General features: G+C 31.8%; 1 protein-coding gene across 1 annotated transcript in view; it reads right to left on the minus strand.

Annotated features, from left to right (window-relative positions):
* The window catches only part of LOC126771097 (uncharacterized), a 96,940-nt gene that overhangs the window by 50,694 nt on the left and 18,713 nt on the right, over positions 1 to 27,533 (minus strand). The window contains exons 2-4 of the mRNA XM_050490816.1: positions 22,665 to 25,054; positions 22,103 to 22,239; positions 49 to 132 (exon numbers count right to left, since the gene is read on the minus strand). Of these exons, the coding sequence (XP_050346773.1) occupies positions 49 to 132; positions 22,103 to 22,239; positions 22,665 to 25,054 (2,611 nt within the window). The remainder of the gene's footprint in view (positions 1 to 48; positions 133 to 22,102; positions 22,240 to 22,664; positions 25,055 to 27,533) is intronic.

Below are 27,533 nucleotides of genomic sequence, written 5' to 3' on the forward strand. Positions count from 1 at the left end.
GTGAGCCTATCAATGTATAGATTTAAGGGTGGTAGTATGATGACTCACCCGTCGCAGCTGTTGGTTGGGGGACAGGCGGGGGGCGGCTTGGCGTCGACGGCGTCGGAGCGCTCTCCCTCTTTTTCCCATTTCCTGGAATAGATGGATTTGAACGTTAGACATGGTTAAAAAAAAATAGCAAGTTTTTCCATTATATTTTATAAACAGAATTGATTTTATGTTAAAATTTATCGGCCTTAAGTTAAACTCGTTCTCTCTTTCTGTCGTTATAAATTTGACATTCAAAGAGGACAGCATTGCTTAACTAATCTCTCGCTAAGTAACGTTTATAAGCAATGCCATATATTTTTAATACTAATAAAAATTGATTAACAAATGTTAACAAAATTTTAATGTTAAAGAGACAAATCTAAAAGACGTTTTACATTTACCTTTAAATATAAGCAATATTAATGATGTAATGAAAACTATTTTTTGCTTACAACCTTCATTTTATATTTTTAATCGACAATTACTATAGTCTTTATTAAAGATTCGGTATTTAATCATAACGAAATTGCAATCAAAAACAGTGTACGCTTAATGCTTAACGGTTATCACGAGTTTGTACATTTTTTTGCGGAACATTTCCATTTGTTCAAATATACAGACGTTCTTGTTCTTCGCTTTTAATTTAAATTAGTATCGAGAATAAATGTGTATTAAAATAGTATTTTAGAAACACAATATTTATATATATGAATTTAAAATGATATGACGTATCTAAAAACTTGTAATATGTCTTATATTTTTCATTTAATTTTATTTTTTATTTTTAGTAATATTATAATTTTAAAACTATCAAATACTAATATATAATATTATAATATAAATACTAATACTAATATATAATATAAGAAGTCAATTACTTTATATAATTTAACTAAAATTAAAAAAAAAAATATCTGTCCGCCTTTTACGCTTTTACTGCTAAACCAAATTCATTATAAACACCATTATTTTAAAATATATTTCTTGCGATAAGAATTATAAACGGACAAAAAATTCTAACCGTTGCTTCAATTCACAAAAAAAAAAACGCTTAAACGCATAGATATTTAAACATATTTATAATCTCTTACATTTGGTTCGGTTAGTGATGATTTAATTGTAATTGGCCCGTGATATTGTAAATTGAACGTTTCGTTATCGGCACGACACTAAGTCCTAACTAATATTATAAATGGAAAAGTGAATATGTGTGTTTGTTACTCTTTTGCTGCTTATCTACTTAATTACAGGTATAGAAAAGGAAAAATCTAAACTAACTTAACGCCTGTTAATTCAAAATTAGTTCCTAAGAAAACGGCCGTTAATTTTATAAATTGTTGGTTTACAAACGAGTTACACAATTAAAAAACCTATGTAATAAATGACAATCTAATTGAAAGTTATATCCGTGGACTAGATTTATGTAACTACCTATGATAAATACTTTCAAAAATAATTTGAATTTCGAATGCTTATTTTTGTTTATTCAAATTTTAAAAATAGAATTTTTGCGAACTTTATGAAAAGTTTTATTGCCCAAAAAAAAAACAGGAACGCGTCCTTAAGTGTAATTCTATATGTAAGATTTTGCACGCAATGTTATGTTCGTGGGAAGGCGATTGCACAATGTCTTTAGAATTAACGACAAAAAACATGAAAATAAACGGTTTTTTTTTCATTAGCATCGTGCAATGATTACTATCATACCGCCGCGTTCAGCATAAATACTCCATTGGAAAGTTAGAAAAGTCTATGACATATCATTAAATAGATACATAACTTCGTACTTATTCATAATATCCATATTATTAAAACGTAGCGAACATGTCAACTGGGTATTAATATTTTCTTATAAAGCACGCTCATTTAAATTATGTGAATTATTTTAATAACTATTTACAGTTATTACATACTAGTTTCCGGCGGTTTTGCCCGCATTTAAGGGAGTGTGTTAGGTACCTTATCACTTATGTCCATTTCTGTATCCTGACAATGTGTATACGATACACGTTTTACACGCAATTTCATAATGATCGGTTAAACAGATTAAACATGAAAGCGTATCAAAAAAACTAATAGACAAACACACTTTCGCATTTATAATATTAGTGAGGTTTATATCATGATAAATCACTGCGATACAAAAGTGGATACAAGACAAACAGCACAGAATAATGGTATAAGTATAATTTGTATAAACATTTACATAGTATTTTTGTAAAAGCAAAAGCGTAACAAACAAACTAACTATCACATTTATAATATTAGTTGGGACTAATAAGCGTCGTGACGAATCCGAAATATTCAATTTACAATCCGTAGCAGCCTGTGAATGTCCCACTGCTGGGCTAAAGGCCTCCTCTCCCTTTTTGAAAACAAGGTTCGGAGCTTATTCCACCACGCTGCTCCAGTGCGGGTTGGTGGAATACACACGTGGCAAAATTTCAGTGAAATTAAACAATCCAATCTACAATATCACGGGCCAATTACAATTAAATCATAATATAACAGATCATAGAATAACAGAACTTAATGTAAGAGATTATGAATATGTATTGTATGCGTTATAACGTTTTTTTTAATGTATATATAATATATATCGAATGCCCCGTTCACAATTTTCTGTCCATTTATATTCTCGCGTGAAATATATTCTTAGTAAAATAACGGTCCTTGCAATAAAATTATCCGTTGACATATTTTTACATTAATATTAGACATCAAAGGAAAGAGGTTATTAAATCGGTCTTTCCAATTTATTTTTATCATGTTTCACGATGTGAGACTTTAATTTTTATTTATATTAATTATTCTTTAATTTTATTTGAAATGTCATATCACGATAGTGGTCCCAAATTTTATTTTAAAAAAAAATACCCATATATGGCTACCCAACCCAATAGAGTAGAAAACAATTGGATTCGTCGCTTCTACTGCGTTTACTAATCCGAATTTAATAAATATAGATTAAAGATGGTTCAAAATAAATTTCGAGAATAATGGTAGAATTTTAGAGGATTCACCACTTATATGCTTCTTAGACGATATTTAATTGTGATGTTTTAAGCCAACTCATCAATGAACGAGTTAAGTTAATTAAAATCAACTGATATAAACATGAATTACGTAAAACCGATTGCATTATATTGAGATAAGAAAATATCTCGTCAGGGTGAAAAAAATATTGAATCGAAACAACGTAACCCGTTTACACGCTTTACTCATTCCATAAAAGGAACATTGCACATATTTACAATATTAATTATTGCTTAATAATGCAATCCTTAAGGTAAAATAAATCAATAGGATTCAAAATTTGTTGTCAACCCCACGCTTGTTGTACCTATGTGTTAATTGGTACCCATTAATATCATTATGACAAAAAATGTATGTTTGTGTGTGTGAGATTGTGCTCGTGTGCGAGTATGTGTGATTGGGATTTTTTTCAAATCAATCATTAAACGTGTACTCACCTCTTGCACCAAAAGATCCAAACCTCTCTCGGTTCACGGCTAATTTATATTTTTTCTCAGCTTTATCATTAGGAACAGGCAGTTTGGACGGATATTTTTCGGAAGTGCTCCTATAAAGCTTTTCCTTAGACCCGTGTGCCCCCATTTTCAATATTTTCAAGAACTTCATTAAATCGAAGACATATTTATATTATTAATAAATAATTATCATTATCTACAATTTCCAGGAACTGGTATCAATTTTATCACATCACTAACTTAGCTCGCAAGTTGCTTTTGTTCGTTTATGATTTTTATCATCATCTACACACACATGCTCATCACAAATTATATTCAGTTTGTACATAAACTCTGTATTTTGAAAATCAAAATATATTGGTTGGTGTCATAAATTTAATAAGAATGTTTTAACGAAATAATCACTTAATGTTTACGTCTACGGTTCAACAAAGTTATATACGCTGAAATAATTATTACAGTGCTTTTGTCTATTTCGGTAGTCGACTCACGGTGACGACCACTATAGAAAGACACATCCACGTACAAAGTTACTAATCATGAACAACAAATATTATCGTAATAGGTAGGGACTGAGGGATCAACATTAAATGGCAAATTGGTGCATACAGAGCTGGGCTAAAGATGATCACTTTCTTGGAACTGATCCCTGCTGTTGTTTGTGCAAGATTTATTATTTAATTAGACTATAGTCGCAATTCTTAGTTATCAATGTATTTTATAGACATATATCGTAGAATATAAGATTAATAATCTGTACTAACGTTTTATAACATGAATTAAGTTACTGTGACAAGTTAAATAGCCGTAACTGTAATAATATACGTAATAGAGAAACTGACATAAAACGGGACACCAAACAGTTATATTACATAGTAAATCAGAGAAACTCAGAAACCGTCAACTCAATTTCCGATTTCGAATGGCTCGCTCGTTATCTAGTCATTGGCAAAGCTTATCAACGTTAGTGTGAAACGGCTTTATAATAATCCGTTATGAAATATTTAAATATCGCATTTTTACATCCAAGTATTCATACTTAATAAGTCACCCCTAAAGTACCTCACATAACAAAGTAGTTTTTAGCGTTTGCCCGTTTGTTTGCTAAGTTATCCAAGCTTGATTTTGATGATTTTCACTTATATGTATATACATAATTGCTCCCGGGAGGTTAATATTAAATATTTTTTACGTTTTGTTTTACTGTCGTTAAACGGTGGTTCTAGTTGCTAGCATGACAAACTATATATCTATAAGAGATGCTAATTAATGTTCTCTTGAATCGTAGGTGTTCAAAATGCCTACAGAAAAGTACATACATTTGATGGATAAGAAATAGTAACCGTAATTATTTAAAAATAGGAAAAAAATACATAGTAATCTAAAATGACCGATATGACTTCTATAATTAAACATAAAGAAAACCATTAAATTATATTCAATTTGCAATGTTCTTATAATTCAGCGTTCATTATATTTCATTACAAACAGTTTGACGTCGAAATAAAAACAAATAATATGTATGCTATTGAAACAAATATTGCCCGAACACAAAAAGAGATTAAACAAAACATTCGGTACTATGTTCTCTCCCGTAATAATCCGCATTAGTCACTGAAGTATAAGCAAGTGTTACCAGTTCCCCGAGATTTGTGTCTATTTCGGATCCATCGGTTTCAGGGTTAAATAACTTAAAGACGCTCCGTGTCCTTTCAAACGATATTTTAAAGTGTTCTAGTGTCGCGATATATTTAGTGCTTGGAGATAAATGATCCCAATATAAACGAGGAGGTTTCTATAATGTGTTGTCGCGTGATATTTTAAAACTTTAATGGTACTTTTATTACCTTAAACGTATCTACGACTGAATTATGTAAATAAACTTACGTTTTGTATAAGTATATTTGATATTTTTTTTTATGTTGACGAGAGTAAGTTACTTTAAAGTTCAGTCCATTAAGTCGATCGTCACTGATACTAAATTACTAACGTAACAAGCACTTAGTATAATCATTTATATTAAGACTATATGTGATTATTTATAAATAATAAATTTATATATTTAATTACTACTAGTATGTATGTAATATGTATTTATTTTCGTTAAACACAAGAAAAAATAATGTTATATATCTATGACAAAAAAAAAACCTAATGAATTTAATTTAATTAGTTTTACCTATCACAAAAAGATAGGTAGATATTAAAAAAAAACACCACAATATTCGATATTATTGTCTACGTATAAATATGACAAACAAATACATTATCATATCAGAAGTTATTTACGATGAAAACATAAGTGACAGTGGGTTATATCGGAGTAAACGTATGTGTCACGGGCGGCGGGCGGCGTGATGCGAGCGCAGTTGCGCTTCGCAATAAGTCGTAATAACCAATTATTCATACGCTTTGAGAAGCATGCGGGCGTGAAATATGGAATACGATTTTGTAATACATTTTAGCTTTTAAGCAATATCTGACTTTTAAGTAACTATCTACTTAAGTTTTATAATTTGTTAGCAAACATAACGTGGTTATAACATTACACAATGTTAGCAAAAGAAATATTAGCAACGGTATAACAACAGTTCCACATTTATCAGCATAAAACTTAACATTATTGTCATGTAGTACAAATCAATTTGTATGATGTAATTATTCAATGTACGTGAATATTAATAGCATAAATACATAACTGACTGTCAAAGTAAAACTACCGCCGGTGCGGAAAAGAAAATACACTGACTTGTAAATAACTGAGAAAAGGCCGCGGATTTTTTTTTTGTCAACATATGTTGTTTACAATTTTTATAATATGATAAAGAAATAGCAAAAGCGATTCATTACGAAGGTGTGCTAATCGTTATGAATTCAATAATTGTATAGTAACCTTTTGCAAACACATGTTCCCTATTTTTTTTTAATTTAGCAGACGAAATTTAAACACTTCGTAGGATGTTGTAAAACCGTCCCAATTTCCCCATAAAATAGTAACTGACTCTATGCAGTTAAACTTACATATTGGTACCCTTATCATTAATAAAAAAAAACCTAATATTTAAGACTTAAATGATTACTTTAAAAAAACTATGTACGTAAAACATTAAAACAATAAATATCAACACAACCACAAACACTATCACAATCACTATTTTGTAAAAAAAAACACTGCAATTTTTTCCACAGATAAATATTTAGCACTTAATTAACATAACAGAGTATAAATGACACCGACTGTCAGTACTATGGTCTACGATATAAAAGAAATCGTACTCGAATGTATTATCCCCACCAGACAATATTGTGTAACAGAACTGAAATATTTGAGAACGGACTTATATGAGTTAATAAAACAACGCAAATGTTGCCATTACAAAGAAGACGAATATAAATAATAGAATGAGAAACGATAATGTTGGTTAAAAATATTTACGACTACATATAATTCTGCATAGAATTATTAACCTAACATTAATTATTATTTTAAGGGCATGAGTTATGTGTGTCGTAATCAATAAATGTTTAGTTTTTTTGCAGATTCACAAAATTTATATGCCAATAGTTATATACAATACAGTGATGGATTAACATCATAATTCTGTATTGCTTTATTACACTTTGAAAAGTGAGTCCGTGTAATTACAGGCACAAGGGATAAATATCTTATATTCCATGGTTGGAGGCGCATTGAGTTGACGGGAGTACTACATATCATAAAATAATTTTAAAATAATGACTGACATTAAATTTTTACATATATGACAATATATACCGAACAATGATAATGTCCTCCAGACCGATTTCGCCCACGGCGGCTAATCACAAGAGAGATTAGCCAACTACACAGGAGACATTATAGTGCACAAGTGTATGCGCAAACACAGGTGCACTCTCTATTCCATAACTCTCCATAATCCGATGAGACGACAATCCGACACGACCGGAAAGAGTTCAGGCGCAGGACCACCGGCTTTACGTGCTTTCCGAGGCACGGGAGTGTACACACTTCCAACTTCCAAACACCGGGCTGCTACTGAGAGACGGAAAAACTCAATAACATTTTATTGGCCTGACCAGAGAATTGAACCCAGGACCTCCGAGTCTACGGCCTTATATCAAGCCACTAAACACCGAACAATAATATTATATACATATTAACATAACTATTTAAAGTAACGTTATATTTACCGCTATTTTTATACTTAACACTACGGTTTATTAATCGTTATCGAAATAAATAACATATTAATTTAGAATTTGAACTGAATTCGTAAAAAAACTTCGTTATTATAAAAAAGTGTGATACTTTAAAATATTTTAAACAATGGGAGGATGTCTGCGTTTAAGTATGGATGATTATAGGTATTTAAGAAATATAACTCGAGATAAAATCGTAGTTTTAAATGTGCAAAGTTAAATATTTAATAATAGTTTCTGCCATATATAATTCGCGTATTATTTCCAATGGCGTTTCAAGAATAGCTTATTAATTACATTTTAAAATTAATACATATCATTCTCATATAATTTAATGGATATAATAAAAGTTTACGACGGAATGCGCCCATCTCTGCTCTACTTAAAATGTGCAGGTAGTTAAAATTGTCATCATCTCCTAATGTTTATATATAATACAGAATGCAAAACATGGCATGGCATGGCGACTGAAAACATAATCTCATTCGAACATAGGTATAATTTATTTAACACCTCACTGATAACTTTAAATTGCTTTAAAAAAATAGTTTTATTTAAATTGATATGAGATAATTATATAAGGAATAAATTAAGTAATTATTTATGTGAAATAAATATGAAGTTACTGTGTACTGTGAATATTATGCAGTTAACTAATACCGACTTTATATTTTTTGTTTGATAAATCTTGACTTATAAATTTAAGCTACTTAGCGTCCTTGATGTTATAAATAGATTTATTTCATTAATTATCAATATAATTATAAATTGTACGTAAATGTTTACTAACGAAGCAATTAACTGTTAGTTGCGAATAACTATACAAAAATTAAATAACCATCAGACATTTTGTACAAACCAGTTTTAATCAGTATAACAAAAAAAAATTTTTGATTGCACGTTTGTTTTTTTTATTAACTCACCCATAAAACACAACAAACAAAACGCGTATATTCAGCGGACTGACTTCCACGATATTGTTTGATAGACTATCGGTCTATTTGAAGAATATCTTTTCATGAATAGTAGTCATGATTCCTGATAAGTTCGCTGGTTAATAGGACAGAAAATGCGCTCAAGCGAATCTTATGATCCAATTCACTAAGACAAGATCCATTCCTCTCTTTAGATATTATAGATAGATAAAGAAGCTTCAAAACGATTCAACCATGACTACATGAATATAAAAATAAATTTAATTTTTAATTAAGGAAAACTTAGTGTTACTGCACAAACGTTTATCATACATATTTTAAGTTATAATCTATATACATTTGTTGAAATGATTATATCATTAGAGAAGAACCAATAATGCGCATATACTTAATTTATAATACATAAACATCATATCAATAATAATAAATTGTAAACAGAAATAAATGACGTACACGAGTTGCTGATAACTTTCTGTAATTACATTAAGTTGTCAATTTAAAATGTTACAATTTTGTATACTCGTTGATGACTTTCAGAATTGAAAACAGTTGCAAACACAGAAATTGACTTGACCGGGTTGGGTTTAGGTTTAATTTTTTTGTAGCATTGGTAGTTCCACCACCCTTAGATATTGGCGCCGTACGAAATATTAACCACTCAACTCCTTACGACGCCAATGCGCCACCAACCTTGGGAACTATGTAGTTATGTGTCTGTATTTAAATTGGCTCTCACCCATCAAACCACAACACAACAATAGTAAGTATTGCTGTGCAGCGATAGAATATGTGATAGTAGATAGTAGGTAGTACCCAGAAGGGCTTACCCACTACTGCAGTGCAAACGCGCCTTAAGTATTAAATATGATATGAGATGATGATATTAATATGATGAATAAATGGTTGTAATTTATATTGATACATTGCTTCTATTTCAATCATAATGCGACTGGCTCATATAAACATGGTGGCTTAAATTGAGGTCGTTCTATTGCAACAGTTTTGGCGGAATTTCGTAATAACAAAACATAACCGAGACCGTCTTGGCCAGATTCCAAAATGCAGTCTCGAGAAGGAAATCGCCTCCTGCGCCGACTGTGAAATAATTACCAAAATCTCATCAACGGTTTATTTACGTCGTTTGTCATAAATTATAATAATTCATTTGTACGACATTAATTTCTACACCACTTAAAGAATACATCTACGAAGTTAAGTCGAAGGTAGAATATAATTAAATATTATAATGTATCTGTGTATCCACAGACTAAAAATAACGCTTGAGATGTCACTGAAATGTTTATCTGTAGCCCACACACGATTTGACAGTCAATGTTTATAATTAACGGCGGTTTAAAATTAAATAACATTATAAACTTATAAAATACTCTTTAATTGGGAATATATGAGGATAACTTATTTTTAACACGAAATTCAGGATGACAAAATTGGATTTTGATATATTCAGCATATTGATTGATTTTATTGTCTGTGAGTGGTAAATAATCAAAGTTATAGTTCATTTCATTTAACTACAACTATATTCTTTAATGTTATTTAATTAAAAAATAATTGAATGTATTGTCCGAATTTTTTAAAAATATAATGGTTTGTTTCAACCTAAAACGTATTTAGTTTGAAGTATTTTTTTAATTAGACGCTTTTAACTATGGCTTAAAAAAATATTAACCTCCTTTTTTACAGTTGATTAAAATCTTTTATTACAATATATTTTATTTTACCATACAATCTTTTATTCAAATTTTTCATTTGTAGTTTTACTAAATCCCTTCCGAGTAGGGATATATACTCTTCTTAAATATACCCTATTCCAATCGGAGTAGGAGTGAAGGTAAACGATTTGCTAATTGTTCTGCTGTATTACGCACTATAAACAGTTCTTGATTAATTTAACTTTATTTATAATACAACACTGGTCCACTTAAATAGTTATAACCACATTAATTTAACTTTCGAAGTTCCGATTTCAACTTCGTGGACATTGAAAACGCCATTTTTTGCGAATCCATAGTAAATATCATAGATTATTTAAGATCTCGCGTCCAATGATATCGCGTCAATTCAGTGTAAAAGTTGTTTATTTGGGTTAACTGCTCTTGTTGTTGGAATAGGCTATAGCTTGCATGATCCCTATATGCGTGTAAAAATGAGTTTAGCTTTCCTAAAGTATTGCGATATCCTTTCTTTAGAAAGACTGGTTTACTCTGCGGGTCATTTTATAGCCCAAAAGTATGAACGCAAACACAAGTGCACTTTCTATTCCCTCACTCACACATTCACACTAATTCGATGGGAAAGCAAATTTGACACGACCGAATGCTCAAGCGCAAGACTAACAGCTTGACGTGCTTTCCGAGGCACGGTAGTAAGAACACACTGCCAATGTTACTGAAAATTTCTCGACAGAAAAACCCGAATGATTCGAACCCAGGACCTTGCGATCTAGTTTGACACTATACCCACAGGCAGTCAAGTAATCAGCGTAATAATGTATACATTCATCAAATTTTTGTAATAAAAACTTGTAACATAAACAACTCACTGGAATGATCTATATTTTCATACCTATAGATTGGTTCAATAAACACCATCGCTTTACAAACAACAATATAAGAGGATGCGCAGCGCAAATTGACATCCGGCGTGATGTTCAACATTACTGTGGGTTAAGTCACGATTTTATCTCTGTTAGTTTTAAGTATGAAAAAATTGTAAGATGATTTATTTTTTTTTCATAATTAATAGGCCAGCGTTTGACCGTTGACTTGCCTAATGTTAAGCATCGACACGATCTAGGATGTAGCACGCTTACCTATAAGAAACCTGTTTACTCTGGATTTGAACAATTGTACCTATCAGGAAATACGGACTCAGGCAAAGCATTCCATAGTTTCGCAGTGCGAATGTGATTTATAAGAAATTATAGTTTTTCAATATTTAAAACATAATTTTAGAGTTAGTTAGAGACCTTACCTAATATCCGGTGATTTATATCATTCTTTGGGTAATATTGTACTTCACTTAATTATTATGTATACTATGCGTACCTATAGTTTAGTGTGTTATTATAAATAAATTTACTATCAAATATTTTAAGGCCGCCCGCAATCCAGGCATTTTGGACATATCGAGAGAAAAAAGTTATATCATCCCTGCCAGTTATCTTATGTCAAAAATTTTGGAAAAATCAAAAGCTTTTGTTATAAAGCATTGGTATCTTAAATAAATTATGAAGATTAATAAATTAAGTATCCATATGAATAGGAGGTTCAACATTCGGAACCTTTCTGGACAATCGCGAGACCAGGTCTATTATCTATGTTTGAGAAAAACGGTATTTGAGTAATTTTGGTATATTTTGTATGAACCTAATAAATTAAGACATAATGACTTATATAGAAACGAAATACAATAATTCCATACGCGCTACATACAAATATGAATACATAAATAGGATCTACAGAAAAACATCGCATTGTTTTATAATACAGAATTGTTTTCTGTTTCATATTACACGGTATCAAACGCGAACGCATACATTGCCGAACTTCACAACTCACATGGTTATCGAATAAGACGATCGAAAGTGGTATAATTATTGAAGTCACGTAACATTAAATTACAAAGTCGAAACGCGTTACCATTAGTTACGCGAACGTTCTGTCTCCAAGCATAAACAGTCTAGCCCATTAAATCACAACCATGAAACCTAACAATTGAGTTTTCATAGTAACAGCCAGTGAATGTCCGAATGGAAAATGTTTGGAGCTTATTCCACCACGCTGCTCTAATCCGGGTTGGTGAAATACACATTTGACAGAATTTTAGTGAAGTTAGACACATGCAATGCATGTAATTTCCTCACGATGTTTTTCTTCACCGTCAAGCACGAGATGAATTATAAACACAAACTAAGCACATGAAAATTCAGGTTTGCGCGGGTTTGAACCCACGATCATGGGTTAAGATTCACGCTTTCTAACTACTGGGCCATCCCGGACTTGGGTTTTAATAACAACATATGATATTAATAATAATAATAAAATATTAAGTGTTTTTTCGAAATAAAACACAGGGAGAGAATTTGCATGTGTTGGATGAACACCAAGGTACACTGAAACAGCGTGGTGGATTAAACTCTAAACCTTCAACTTGACGGGCGAGGTCTTTGCTCGCGAGTGGCACACTTCAGTTCCTTTTATCTATTTATTAAAAACTTACATCAAAGATAACATAAATGTAAAGTTGGTTGGTAAGCACCAAGCTAAGACTAAAGTAGTTTTTTTTTTTAAATTAATTAAAGATTATAATTAAATTACCTTTACCTTTAAAAATATTATCGAAATATTTAAAGGGAAAGTAGTTTGTCTGCCTTGACATTACCACTTTGTTCTTGAAACTGTTTATTTGGAAAGTAATAATCTTACTTCAAAACCTAAAAATAAAAAAGAACTATAAAAACATACAACCCCCATTTTATTCCATGAGTACAAAATACCTGGTTTATACTTCCATTTAACGAGAAAATGTTGCTAGCAATATTGCCACCGATCAACGCAGTCATGATTTGTCAAAAGCTATTTTTAATTTTAATTACAACATACATATCTCAATCATTCATGTAAATAAAATTCTTATGTAAAGAAATAAATAAATCTAATAAATATATATTCAACAAACAGTGCAAAACTCTTGCATCTATGAATTTTAATTAATAATAATAAGCAAAAAGTTATATGCCTACGTCACACGTCAGAACATTAATTATAGCGCAGTTAATCGATCATCTACTTTCTAGTTCAACAAACACTAACGTTAAAATTATTCAATGAGATATCTTGAAGTGAGAATCAGAATTACAAGAAGAAAACAAGTATGTGCAGCGATATCATTTAACTTTCGAACTTCATTACAATTATACTGTTATTAATATTAATTTCAAATTGTTATTTTACATTGAGCCTAATTTGTTTTTTAACTAGCTTGGATTCAAGGCATTGTTTTTGATTATTATTGCCATTAAAAATAATTGGTTACTTAAGTAATTAATTAATTGCAAAATGATGATATTTAAAATTTATATTTTGATTTGATATGTATATAATTAACCTATGAATGCAAATAACACTTATAAATAAATGATAATAGGTTATTGATAAGCAGATAGACATAATATACTCAACTTTTTCGTTCCTTGCAATAATATTTTCAATATATATATTAATAAACATAACTTATGTATCTTCGGAATGTAATATTTATAATTACAGTAAAAAATTAAACAGAAAACGACTCAATTATTTCCATTGACAATTCCCTTCAAGTAAAAGTAGACTTGATATTAAACAACATCGGTTCGTTCACCGCTTATCTACATAGTATTTTTTAACAATTTGGAACCAGTTTCAAAGCAACCACCTGTATACTACGTGTAACCGGTTTCTTGCGGTCATAAAACCAGGTACAGGTCATCATACAATTGTCTGGATGTAATAATATCCTGTATTGTATTGTTGTTCCTTGTGGTAAGGAACTTAATTAGTACTAGGTTAGCTATTCGTTTGCTTGAAACTTTCAACTGATCCTTTATTGCTTATCGTAATAAGTATATTCTATATATAAGATAGATAATGATATAAGGGACGTTGCGTTTTTCTATAATTGGGATTTAAGTTAGCATGTTTTGATCATGCTCTTAAGGTATTGATTTGCAACTGTATGAGTTGGTTTTTCAAGCAGCATTCCTCTCTTATACTAGTTGTGCCATAAAACAAACTGTTTAGTTTATTTTTAATGTGTCTAGTGTGTCAAATGCAAATCATTTTTTAATATAAAAACAACACAAAGCAAACCAACTAAAATAATTTTATTTTGGTATTAAATTGTGTATATAATCATTTTATTATAAAGATAATCGAATTATCGGTATAAAATTTTTATTTCATTATATTTCGGAAAGCATTTAGATAGTGACTTTCAATAGTTTTGAAGGTTTTTAATGGCTGTGACAAATTATGACCTCGCTAAATCAGTACTAAAAACTTGACAAAATTTGTCGTTGACTTTTACGGATTTCTAAACTGATAGTTTTAACATTTCATCATCCTCAACAGTCTATATACTGCTGGACATATGACTCTTTTAAGGCAAGGCACTGGTCCAAAAATACCCATGCACAGTGTGGCCATTATAGGTATAATCCATAGTAGGGCAACATATAACATACACATTCAACATATTACATTACATACATTCATAAAACTTTACCTCCAATAAAATGAACCCTTCTATCAGTTTTAAACAATAGTTCGATTCACTTATTATGCAATGACATATTTAACTTTGATTTCAAAATATATTGTTTCATTCATTATTAAGTTACATATTCTAAGAGATCCGGTATTAAATCCTATACCGACGAAGCTGTTTCTTGGAAACTATTGAATATCTTTTGTAGGTACATTAATAGTTACGTCATTAAATACATTTACAATGTTCGATTAATGACATCTTTGAATCTTTAGTGATAAATACTTAAACCAATAATATATATAAAATAAAGATGACAATTTAATACTTAACTACATTTAATTTCTACTGGTGGTAGGGCTTTGTACAAGCTTGTCTGGGTAGGTACCACCCACTCATAAGATGTTCTACCGCAAAACAGTACCTACTTGGTATTGTTGTGTTTCGGTTTGAAGAATGAGTGAGCCAATAAAATTACAGGCACAAGGGACATAACATCTTAGATTCCAAAATTGGTGGCGCATTGGCGATGTAAGCGATGGTTAATATTTCTTATAATGCCAATATCTATGGGCGTTGGTAACCATCACTATATATATATTTATATATATATTTAGATTTCATGTAGCAGCTTAGTTTTATATATATATATATATAACTAACTATCTATATAACATATATAAATTACTAAACTAAGCTGCTACATGAAATCTAAATACACAAATATTTGTTGTGGATGATATTTTTATAGATTGAATATTGAAGTCGAGGATAATACTGTGGTAAAAACACATACATACATATCTGTTGAGACGATCGAAACGAATTATATTACATCATTTAGTTGAATTTAAACAAATTTCTAGTTTATGAAATTACATATTAATTAAACGAAAATATTAAATTAAAATTATCTAAGAACCGAACTAAATATTAATTAACATATTTTTTACTGATAAATAAATATTTTAAACGAATCTAGCGTACGAAATAATAAGTTTTCCATAGGATATTATTCTAAATCAATAGTTAAGTGTTAAATAACTAAGCAAATAAAAATGACCGTGACACATACAAGCGCAGTGACCTATGTCTTTAAAGCATTATATTCGCAAACTATGATAGAACTACTTGAAAGTTTATAATCGAAGGAATTTTAAAATGTCAAACGACTACGGCATAAAGGGTGCTTAAATAGATGCGAAAAACTCTAAAAAAAAAACAGGTCCCATATTTTACATTGTCTGATGATGATGAACTGTCAATTTACTATTACTTGCATGTTGTTCTGTCATAATAGAATAAAGCTAACCTTTTTTCAGCCTGTTTTAAGAACGTGGTTTCTTAAGGCATTGTCAACCTAGTGTCACAACCCATATGGTTGCCGGAGACCAACTCACAAAAATCCCCAAATCCTTTAACTTAGTTTTTTTTATAGTAAAGGTAGGCGAACGAGCATATGGACCACTTGATGGTAAGTGGTCAACATAGACATTGGCATTATAATAAATTTTAACCATTGCTTACATCGCCAATGCACCAATAATCTTGGGAACTAAAAACCAAGTACTGCTGTTTTGCGGTAGAATATCTGATAAGTGGGTGGTACCTACCCAGACGAGCTTGCACAAAGCCCTACCTACTACCGCCAGTAAAAACTTCTCGTGCCAAAACCAAATAAATGGGCTATTGGCAAGCGAATGACGATGTCAATTTACTAATTGAAATAGCCTTTGTATAAAACGCGAGGTTTAATATTCAGTCATCTACAAGTAAACAAAACAAATATGTTTAAAGTAAACAAACTTGTTAGTATTTGTCAATGTCGCTAGTGTTGGTAAGCTGCAGTGGGCGAAATGACGAGTGTCGAGTCATTTAGGTACAATAACTCTCGTTAAACTATTGTGCTATTTGGTTATAAGGTCATATGGAATTTGGCCCACAATCGAGAAGTAGTAATATTATATTGCTTTGGCAAGAGCCTTTGATCAGAGGACATTTACGGGATATGTTACTTTTGTTTTGTTTACTTTGGTGTTCGTGCAATAGGTCATATGTACAATTGTACAAGTTCTGGTTCTGCTGTTTCTGTTCTTAAGGCTGCAGACCACAAGGTCGTGGGTCCGTTATTAGATTTTCGATCAAGAATTTCGCGGTAACGGCACGGAATTATGAAGTTGGTAATGTTTACTCCAGCGCATCGGAAACTTAAATTGTCTTTTATTGTGTCAGATTGCTGTCCAGTCTGATTATAGTAAGAAACCAGTGCTTGTTCACACACACGTCAGAAGGACATTATATATAACTTGTGCAATTTACAAGAAAACACAAAACTGATTATTATTTACGTATGTTTTATTGGTATAATAGATATTTATATTTTCAGTTATTTCCACTGAGTGCTGTAACGAATGTATAACGTTACTTTTAAAGCATGTAAAACATAAATGAAAAGCCATTGACAGGAACTTTTGCAGTAATAATTGACAATAAATTTTTACATGCGACCTTTTTACGTATTGACGCTCAGTAAAACACTAAGAGCACTGTAAAAGTGGTTACAATCGATAAGACAGACTTATTTTACTTTTCATCTTCGATAGATTAACTATATCTGACAATTCATCAAAAAATTCTACACGTTATTTTCGAAAATCAAAATTGGTTAGAGTGCTATAAGGGAATTAATGATTTGGAATATATTTAATCGGTCGATTTGTTAAATTTCGAAAACGGGTTATCTATTTAATAGATTGCCCAACTATACATCGTGGGCAACAAATACAAATAATGTCACCTTAATGTAATACAGGTCAAACTAGTAATCCACTATACAACAATAGAGAGCTATGTCACGTAGGCTTTTACCCCCATTAAATTATTATGCAATTGTATCAACTTGTAATTGTATATCAACAAATCGAATTTATTCATTGAATGAGTGATTATATTGTTCAAATATTTATATATTTATTCCGTAACCGTGACTTATTCTGTTAACAGAGGTAATTATTATTTAATGGAATAAAATTGCAAATAGTTGGAATAAATTTTGGTTGTGTTTTGATATTTCAAAATTTTATATAAAAAAATATAGAGAAGTATTTTTCATATTACAGTTTTATACATGCATAGTACTTAAAACAATCAGTAGCTATGTTTGAAAATAAGGTGACAACTATGTATCATATTAAAGTTTTATCGGTTACTTATTAATTTAGAGTCCTGTCAATGAAATTATGATGTATAAATGTAGGTAGACGTCTATTCTATACTTTAATAATATATATTAACGAAGGGCAAACTGCTGTAAATTCTGATCCAAAGATTAGCTAGTAAAACATCCTCTAACTCCACCGATAACACCAAAGATAGTAAATCGTTATCAAAAAGTTTGACACCTGATAAAGGAACTAAACCTTACTGAGCAGTTTGATAGTTCAGTGTATTTGATTTCGCCTTTCCGACGGGGTCAACGTTTCTCGGCTCGTCAACAAATCCATCGACGAGAATAACCCGTTACACTGCATCGCCTTCCAGCGGATTTCACTCGCGAACATTGCTTGCTAGACCATTAGACCATTTTATACCAACGCCGCGGGCTTTATGGCTAATCAACGCTGCAGTTCCAGTTCCTACACCAGTACCAGCATTAGTCGATCACCAAGCCTTAAAATACTTGCCAATACTTATTAATATTACAAGGAACTATTGTATTTACATATAAAGTACTCTCGAGAATTAAATTAAACACGAGTGTATTCTTATACATTACATTGTTATACCTACTATATAAAGTGTTGCTTTGAAAGGTCGACAGAAGATAGATGTACAACATCTATCACATTAACATTATAACTAAGGATGATTGTACTTCAGCCGTTGATCTTTTATATCTAATGATCGATAACTTTTCGTGATAAGACGCCGAGTATCAATGTGTTGAATATCTTGTAGCATTTATATGCTGTAATAGTACTCTTATTTTGATTTGAACATTTTATGAAAAGTTTCCAAGTTTTTTCTATTTTCAAATTAAATTGATCATTATAGCGTAACATAAGCTTAGTATGGTGAAAAAATTGCCATAATTTCTCCTCCCAGTTACTTTTGCGTGTTGATTGATCTACACGGTCAGTCTTGTAGTGAAAGGTAGGCATAGAAGTTTTGATTAACCTGTAGTATGATTGGGACACAAGCGAGAAATATTAAGCGATTAATTAATATTTCGTTCTTTATTTCTGTTCAACCATTCTTCATTCTATACATTAATTTATCAAAAACTTACTGATGTTGTCTTTGTCGAATAAAAAACAAAATAATTAATATTTACTCTGGGTATCTATTACGATGCAATGCAACACGAACTTTCACATTATTCACTTTTTTAATTGTTTATTTTTTTTATTTGAAACAAAGCGTAAATACGTAGAGTGCATTCACTTTTATGAATTTTGTTTTTTTTTTTTTTTTTAATCAACAAACGATGTAACTATATAAATATACTAATAATTACGGTGAAGCTACTCAACAAACAACAAACGGAACTAACTGTAGACTTGGAATTCTACTACATAATATAATTCTAAGGTCGACTTGAAATGATTTCTGTTTAGCGCAAAGCTATTGTTTATTCAGTCGTTTCTTGAGTTGAAAAAATTAAATGAATGACGGTTTTAAAACTGAGTTGATACTTTACTGTCAGAACGATTACGTGGTCTAGATGCATATTTCTTGAAACACACTAATTTAATTTAAATACTACGTTGTCGAACTTTACGTAACAATATTAAATGTCTATTTTTATGAAAGCAGAAATATATGTAAGTATATTTATCATATTATTTTGTCCGTTAAAAAACATCACCTTTCGGAAAAGTTATTGTCGTTTGTGTTTTTGTAAATATTTAGATAATTATTTAATTAAAATATTTTCTATGACTTAAAATTATGACACCACACAAAACCAGGTACATTAAAAAAAACCGTTCACATGTGGAACTGCTATACGTTATCTGCTCATTTGACATTGAACTGTAGTTTTTAACACTTCACTGGCATAGGTCACATTTTCCTTTGATAAAAATGCGGTATGCGGTTAACCTTAGGGACGGAGGGGAACCATTGATTTTTCGTGTAGTACGATGACGTCACGACCGCGACAGTGTGGCGCAGACGGCGCGCGCCGGCTCGCGTCTCACCGGCGACTGCCGAGCCAACTCAACTACAGTAACATCGCTAGACGGGCAAGAGGAAATGCCAGTTGCCATGCGGTCCTCCTCGTGTCGCTTCTCTAGCGACCTTTTGCATTGATTTGTGCAGGCCCAGCTGATTGAAGGAAACAAACAGCAGTGCCTCTAATTCACTTTTATTATGAGTATCAGGAAAGTCGACTAAATATTTAATTATATATAAAAGTTGTTTACACTAACAATATTTTGTAAATAATCATGTTTTTTTCCTATTATAAAATAAAAACGTCTATAGTTAGGCACACATTAGTAAAATTCACTTTCAATTGTTGACGCCTCGAAATATAAATAGGAAGGTACTTTAGTGGTACTAAATATGAACTTATGAATTTTTAGACAATGAGCATCGGTAACATAATTTGCATGAAGAAAAGTTCCAGTTAAGGAAACGGTTCCCATAACTAGATATTGTGACATTGCAAAACCGCTTGTATCACCATCAAGACCTTAGTGTTAAATTAATTTCCTTTTTTTGCACTTACTATAAAAGCTCATAGTAGCTTAATAAATACAAGCAATTCGTGAGCATAGAATTAGCAGGCTGTGTGTTTGAGTGTGGTAGTGTTATTTTTTTTTTTTTTTATAGAATAGGAAGGTGGACGAGCATATGGGCCACCTGATGGTAAGTGGTCACCAAACGCCCTTAGACATTGGCATTCTAAGAAATGTCAACCATCGCTTATAGCCAATGCGCCACCAACCTTGGGAACTAAGATTTTATGTCCCTTGTGCCTGTAATCACACTGGCTCACTCACCCTTCAAACCGGAACACAACAATATCAAGTATTGCTGTTTTGCGGTAGAATATCTGATGAGTGGGTGGTACCTACCCAGACGAGCTTGCACAAAGCCCTACCACCAGTAAATTTATTTTTTTAAGTTATTACTGTGTGTATAAATATCTATAAACTCGAAATTTAATGTGGGTTCAACGATGCAATGTTTTTAATTTAATTTTCTTTGCATAACTACCTAATATGTTAATTGTCTCAAATTTTCTAATTTACATTTAGTAGTATTTTTGAAGTAAAAATTTTATAATATATTACTGTAATGCTATTTAAATTACGCTTTTGTTAACACAAAACACTTGTTTTCATGTAGCGCAAAGATGAAAACTTTCATTCCTTCCAATATAGGTGCTATATATAAATCCAAGTTTTTGTTTTAGGTAATAAATTATTCTATTGTCATTTAATCACAGCTTTTAATATTGAATTTTATATTCCAAAATTTTATTTAGTAGCGATGGCCTAGTGGTTAGAACGAAAAATGAATCTTAACCGATGATCATAGGTTCAAACCCGGGCAAGCATAACTGAATTTTCATGTGCCTTATTTTTGTTTATAATTCATCTCGTGGTTGACGGTGAAGGAAAACATAGTGAGGAAACCTGCATTTGTCTAATTTCACTGAAATTCTGCCACATGTGTATTCCACCCACATTAGTGCAGCGTGGTGGAATAAGCTCCAAAACCTTCTCAAAAAGGTGAAGAGGCCTTAGCCTGCTTGGCTATTGGGACATTCACATGTTGTTACTTTTTATTTTATATCAATACTAATAGTGTATATAAAAGTCAGTCCCTTTAAATAAATGACGATGAGTTTTATATAAAAGAACTAAGAAATATACTTTAATTTTATATGGTTGGATAATAATGAAAGGTGGGTTTTGCTAATATTTAGAAATATTTATGATTTTTGAAAAGACCCATAACGTTCCTTATTATAAAAAAGTAAACATTTTTACTTGTTACGATTTTGCTCTATTAGAAAAACAGGCGCGCAACAGTAACGGAACTATATGAACTAGAAAGGCTTCTTGTTCGAGACTAATCGTGTATTAAAATGTTCTAACATATTCAATTCAAATGTTGATCATGGAAAAAGCGCATAAGATTTACTTTTAAATATAAACTTACGTAGCAAAGGGAAACGGCTGTTGGAGTGCTTTCCCAAAGGAGTGCTGGTCGCGCTGATGTCACTTTGGGAACTGTGCAAGCTGCTTTTGCCACTGCCATTGGCCGATCCTAGATCCATGCGCATTCGTATATGGCGACTGAAATCAATATACATGTTTAGTAAACTTCTATCTTTAATTTAGTATGTTCTGAATTTAGAATTTATAACAAAATTATATTACAAATATGTGATGTGGGATGTATTCCTGAACGATTTCGACTACGGTGCCCATTATCAAGGGAGACTAGCCTACTACGCAGGACATATAGTGCGCAAATATGCAATGCATATCCGAAATTACTGAAATGAGTTCACGCACAGGACCAACGGCTTTACGTGTTTTCTGAGGCACGGGAGTGTCGGAGTATGTTGTTTCAGATTTCGGGATGCAACTGAGATTTTTTCGTAAGAAAATCCATTAACTTTTTATCGGGCCGTCCCCGGGTTTGAAACCAGGACCACGAAATTTGCGGCAGTAATTGCCATTGAAAAATTGAATTAATGTAACATAATTATTATTACCTTTTAGGCTTCGTATTGTTATTTGTTGATTTTGAGCTTAGCATTCTGGTAACACTGCACGAAGTTTGCGACCGTTGTAATGTGAACGAACAATCTACTTTTGATTTTATATCTTTAAACGATTTTGTTTTGTAATCGGTTTTAGTATCGATCGAGTTCTTCTTTAAGAAATTATCGCGTCTATCCGGCTTTTTCACGGATTTTGGACTATTCTGTACACTATTATTTACCTCAGTCTTTCTACTGGCCAACATAGTTTTTAATTTACTAGGTACATCGCGCTTAGGCATTTTATACTTCTTTAATGTGAAACTTCTTTTCTCCTCTTTGCCTTTTTCAATACACCTAACATCTTTAACGCTATTAAGAGAATTTCTTTTGCTTGTATTTTTTGGGGTTTCGTCGTCATCAACAACATGAGATATATCAGAATTTTGTTTTTCTAATACATCTTCTACAGGCGTAAAGCATGTCTTAATCTTGCCACATCCAGAACTTTTTTGGCTACATTCTGAATGTGTGGATGTCGTAGAATCTGGAGACATGTCATTAATAACGTTTAAGAAAACAGGCGAGGCACGCTGATTCTCAAAGTCTGTGTAAACCCCACTTGATTCCATACAAGAATCTTCACTTCTATTAACTATTAAAGGAGCATTTCCATTCTTGTTTTTTCCACCATAAAGAGCACCATCAATAACTTGTGCTTTCCGATCGCCACGTTGCATGTGTTCTTCTAAACCATCCGCGTCGCTTTCCGTAAAGAAATCGGAATCAGTCATTGGATCAACTCTTCTTGGTACAGGTACATTTTGCCAATCCATTTCAATAGCGTCTTCCCTTGGTCCAATATTATGGTCGGCACTTCTACTGACTGGTCTTGACATCTCTCCATCTCCTTGATAGCCATCTAAACTAGTAATACTAGTTATGCTTGTTATAAAACTATTAGATACTTTCGAAGTTTCCATAGACTTATCATTTTTACTGTCTGAATAAGTTTGTGAATCATGTAAAGTGGAAGCAGAAAACTGTGAGTAAGTACTAATTTCGCCATTCAAATCTGAACTATCAAGTGGTAAATCCTCAGGCGAAGGAGTTTGATCTATTCTATTTGATGCCAAAATATTTCCGTGCTTACAATCCAAAGGGATATCTAAATTAACAGTTGTGTCGGCAATGGAACTAGCTGGCTCCAAAATGCTTCCGTGAATGGATGGTAAAAATTCTTCTTCGACTAAGTTAGATACACAGTCTTCTTTACATAAATTAATGTCATCTTTAACAGAATTCTTATCTTGCTCTGATGATTCTTCGACGGACAAACAAAATGCTTTGAAATTACCGTCTTCACTTATAATGGGGTCCATAGCGTCCAAAGTTGCTATGGGTGCAAAAGATTCTCTTAATTTGTTGCAGTTTTTACTTATATTTTCAAAACCATCATTTTGTATGGTAGACGCTGCTGAGTTACTGTCGGTTCTATCAGTAGAAGGGGTATCTCCATTGTCTGGAGAGGTCTTGTACTCATTACTATCACAAAATATCGGTAACCCTTCAACTGTTGGGGAAAATGCGTTTTCTAAATAACATATATCGTCCATTTGATCCGGTGTAAGAATGCCTAAGCTATCATCCAATGAATTTTCTTCGTTATTTCTGCTTAATGAGTTATCGTTCGGACTTAAATTCGTTTCGTAAGTTCGAGAATGTATATGAGATTTTAGTTGTAAGCATAGATCTGACCTGGATTGAGTGCAAAACGGTTTCTTAGGAAGAAAATTAAATTCTTTTTCACATGAGTATTCAAATTCCTTCATTGGCTTATCATCAAAATTTAGAACATTCGGTAATCTTTCCAAGCTTTTATTAGCCAAACTGGTAATTCTGCTTGAGTTTTGAGAATTCGATTCAAAGCATTCATCTAATCCCTTTGAGCTCCACGAATCTGGCCTCATTTGCTTCGAAGATGTTGAAGGATTTGTTTGAAGATCAAATAACAAACTATACGGTCCAGATTCATCTCCATCTTTATCATCAACCAAATGTTGAGTTATATCGTTAATGAGCCCTTTAGTCATTTTGTCAACGTTACGCTCTTGCTTTCTGGATATTTCATTTAACTTTTCTCTCAAGTCTAAAATACGCGGATTTTTTTCAACCACCTTATCAGTACTGAAACTCATTTTGGGTATTAATGATGTATAAGGTTTAAAGTATAACTTTTCTTTTAATTCATTATTTGCTTTAGTTTCTGAAGATAGATTTTTTTCTGAATTTTCTCTATTTTTAAGATCACTGTACTGTAGGGTTCTGATTTTGGGAGGCTCATTTGAATAAATACTGCGAAGATTTAACGATCTTGATTTTCCATGTCTATCGATAGGTATCTGAAACATAAGAAAAACAATATATTAAATATTTATTCAACGGTACATAGATACTTACTCGAAGATCGATGTTATCGAATGTAGACTACGCGATTTTTAGCGGTCTTACTTATAAACGTTGCTTAGAGGATGTTTAGTTAATCATGATTCCTTTAACATTAGACAGAAGAAACATAGTATAACTAATCACCCATTGAACGACATTAATACATAAAACCATCGGTTTTTTTAGACATAGTCTTGTTACAAGAACGGTACGATCCGATCTAATTAATTCATCATGCGTTAAATAGGTAGATTGTTGATGTATAACATTACAATATAATGTTTTAAGCAGAGTATTCTACGTTTAGACATAAGAAGTTTAAATAGGGAATTATTATACTGTAACAACATCATTAAAATTATCTAACGACTGAATTATAATTGTAGAAACAATTATATACAAATACCCACCAAGTTATATTTGTTTTTTATACAAATACTGTGTTAATTTTTCGCACTACATATAGATAAGCTAAAGTATTACAAGTATTAATGTCTTTGTGTTTTAAAATTAAGTACTTTTTGTTATATAACGTACTAAATCACATACTTGAACTAAATTGTAGTGTACTAAGGTTCACTGAACCGTCATGGGTCGTGATTTTAAAGCATTGCGTATAAACAACAAAGGTTTAATATAATTTATATTTTTAGTTGTATATCGTAATAGTGTTTGGCAACTGCGACCGTAATCATTACTGAACATTTTAGGAATAATCCTTATTACATTCTTATTATTGATAACACTAAATTTTCAATAAATACCTAATTAAAAATAAGAATATCGGTTGACAAACAGAGGAGAAAACGGTACTGAACTGTTTTGTCTTTGCTTATTTGAAATACAACCGGAGATGGACAGAGAGGAGAGTTATAATTCGTAAATAGCCAATAATGGGCTATAGTTTTTCCACATCTCTCTATCTCCGCTTTGGCGGATTCCGAACCGTATGAAAATACATTATTTGGGGGGATTCTTTTTTTACTCATTAAAAAAAACAATAAATTATCAATAATATTATAAATTAACTTAAAAAAAGAGAAGTATTAGAGCGCAAAGTCACGAATGGATATAATAATCGGAATTTTTTTTTCAATTATTTTCTCAACGATGTAAACTTCTCAGCCTGATTGCTCCAGTGGCTCACTTAAACTCATTAGAACATACGGATCCGCACTCATACGCACTCGTAACGAGCAACGAACTGTGTTGCCAGTAGTTGTCATTACCACTAATTTAAAATACGAATATAAAATACCGAAAAGAGTTATTTTTATAATATAGACGGACGGGCAAATAGGCCGAGGGTAAGTAAGACCAACGTCAATAGACATTGGCGCTGTAGGCAATGTTAACTATTCCTTACATCGCCAATGCGCCACTAACCTTGGGAACTAAGATGTTACGTCCCTTGTGTCTGTAGTAACACTGGCTCACTCATTCTTCCAACCGGAATACAATAGTACCAAGACGGGCTTGAAAAAAGCCCTACCAAGTAAATACTTAATTCATAACTATTTCAAATTAATCATTGAGTTATTGCTTCTTACAGTAACAGCCTGTTAATGTCCCACTGCTGGGCTAAGGCCTCCTCTCCCTTTTGAGGAGAAGGTTGTGGAGCTTATTCCACCACGCTGCTCCAATGCGGGTTGGTAGAATACACATGTGGCAGAATTTCAATGAAATTAAGCACATGCAGGTTTCCTCATGATGTTTTCCTTCACCGTTAAGCACGAGATGAATTATAATCACAAATTATATTGCTTCTTAGATTTTTATTTTTAGTTTATGTTTGATCGACAGTGACTTTAGACGTAGATACAGGTACTACAAACAATTATGCGAACCACTTCTTATAACGTAATTCATGGGATCTAAGATTTGATATCTCTTATGCCTATAATTACTCATAACCTTCAAGCCTAAATATAACAATACAAAGTTTTAAAAGTAACTTAATTGAGGAACTTATTTTTTTTAATTGTACATATTTTATCTGCATAAGGTTTAAAACACTGGTGGTAGGGCTTTGTGACTGGTGGTAGGGCTTTGTGCAAGCTCGTCTGGGTAGGTACCACCCACTCATCAGATATTCTACCGCAAAACAGCAATACTTGATATTGTTGTGTTCCGGTTTGAAGGGTGAGTGAGCCAGTGTAATTACAGGCACAAGGGACATAAAATCTTAGTTCCCAAGGTTGGTGGCGCATTGGATATGTAAGCGATGGTTGACATTTCTTACAATGCCAATGTCTAAGAGCGTTGGTGACCACTTACCATCAGGTGGCCCATATGCTCGTCCGCCTTCCTATTCTATAAAAAAAAAAAAAAAATTCGGTGATTATAATAATAATATAAATCGATTTTTTTACAATAGCAATGGCAAAGTTAAAAAATACAATGAATATTGTTTCTGTCGACCATCACGGATAT

Source organism: Nymphalis io, chromosome 10 (assembly GCF_905147045.1).
Source record: "Nymphalis io chromosome 10, ilAglIoxx1.1, whole genome shotgun sequence".
In the NCBI taxonomy this organism is placed as follows: Eukaryota; Metazoa; Arthropoda; class Insecta; order Lepidoptera; family Nymphalidae; genus Nymphalis; species Nymphalis io.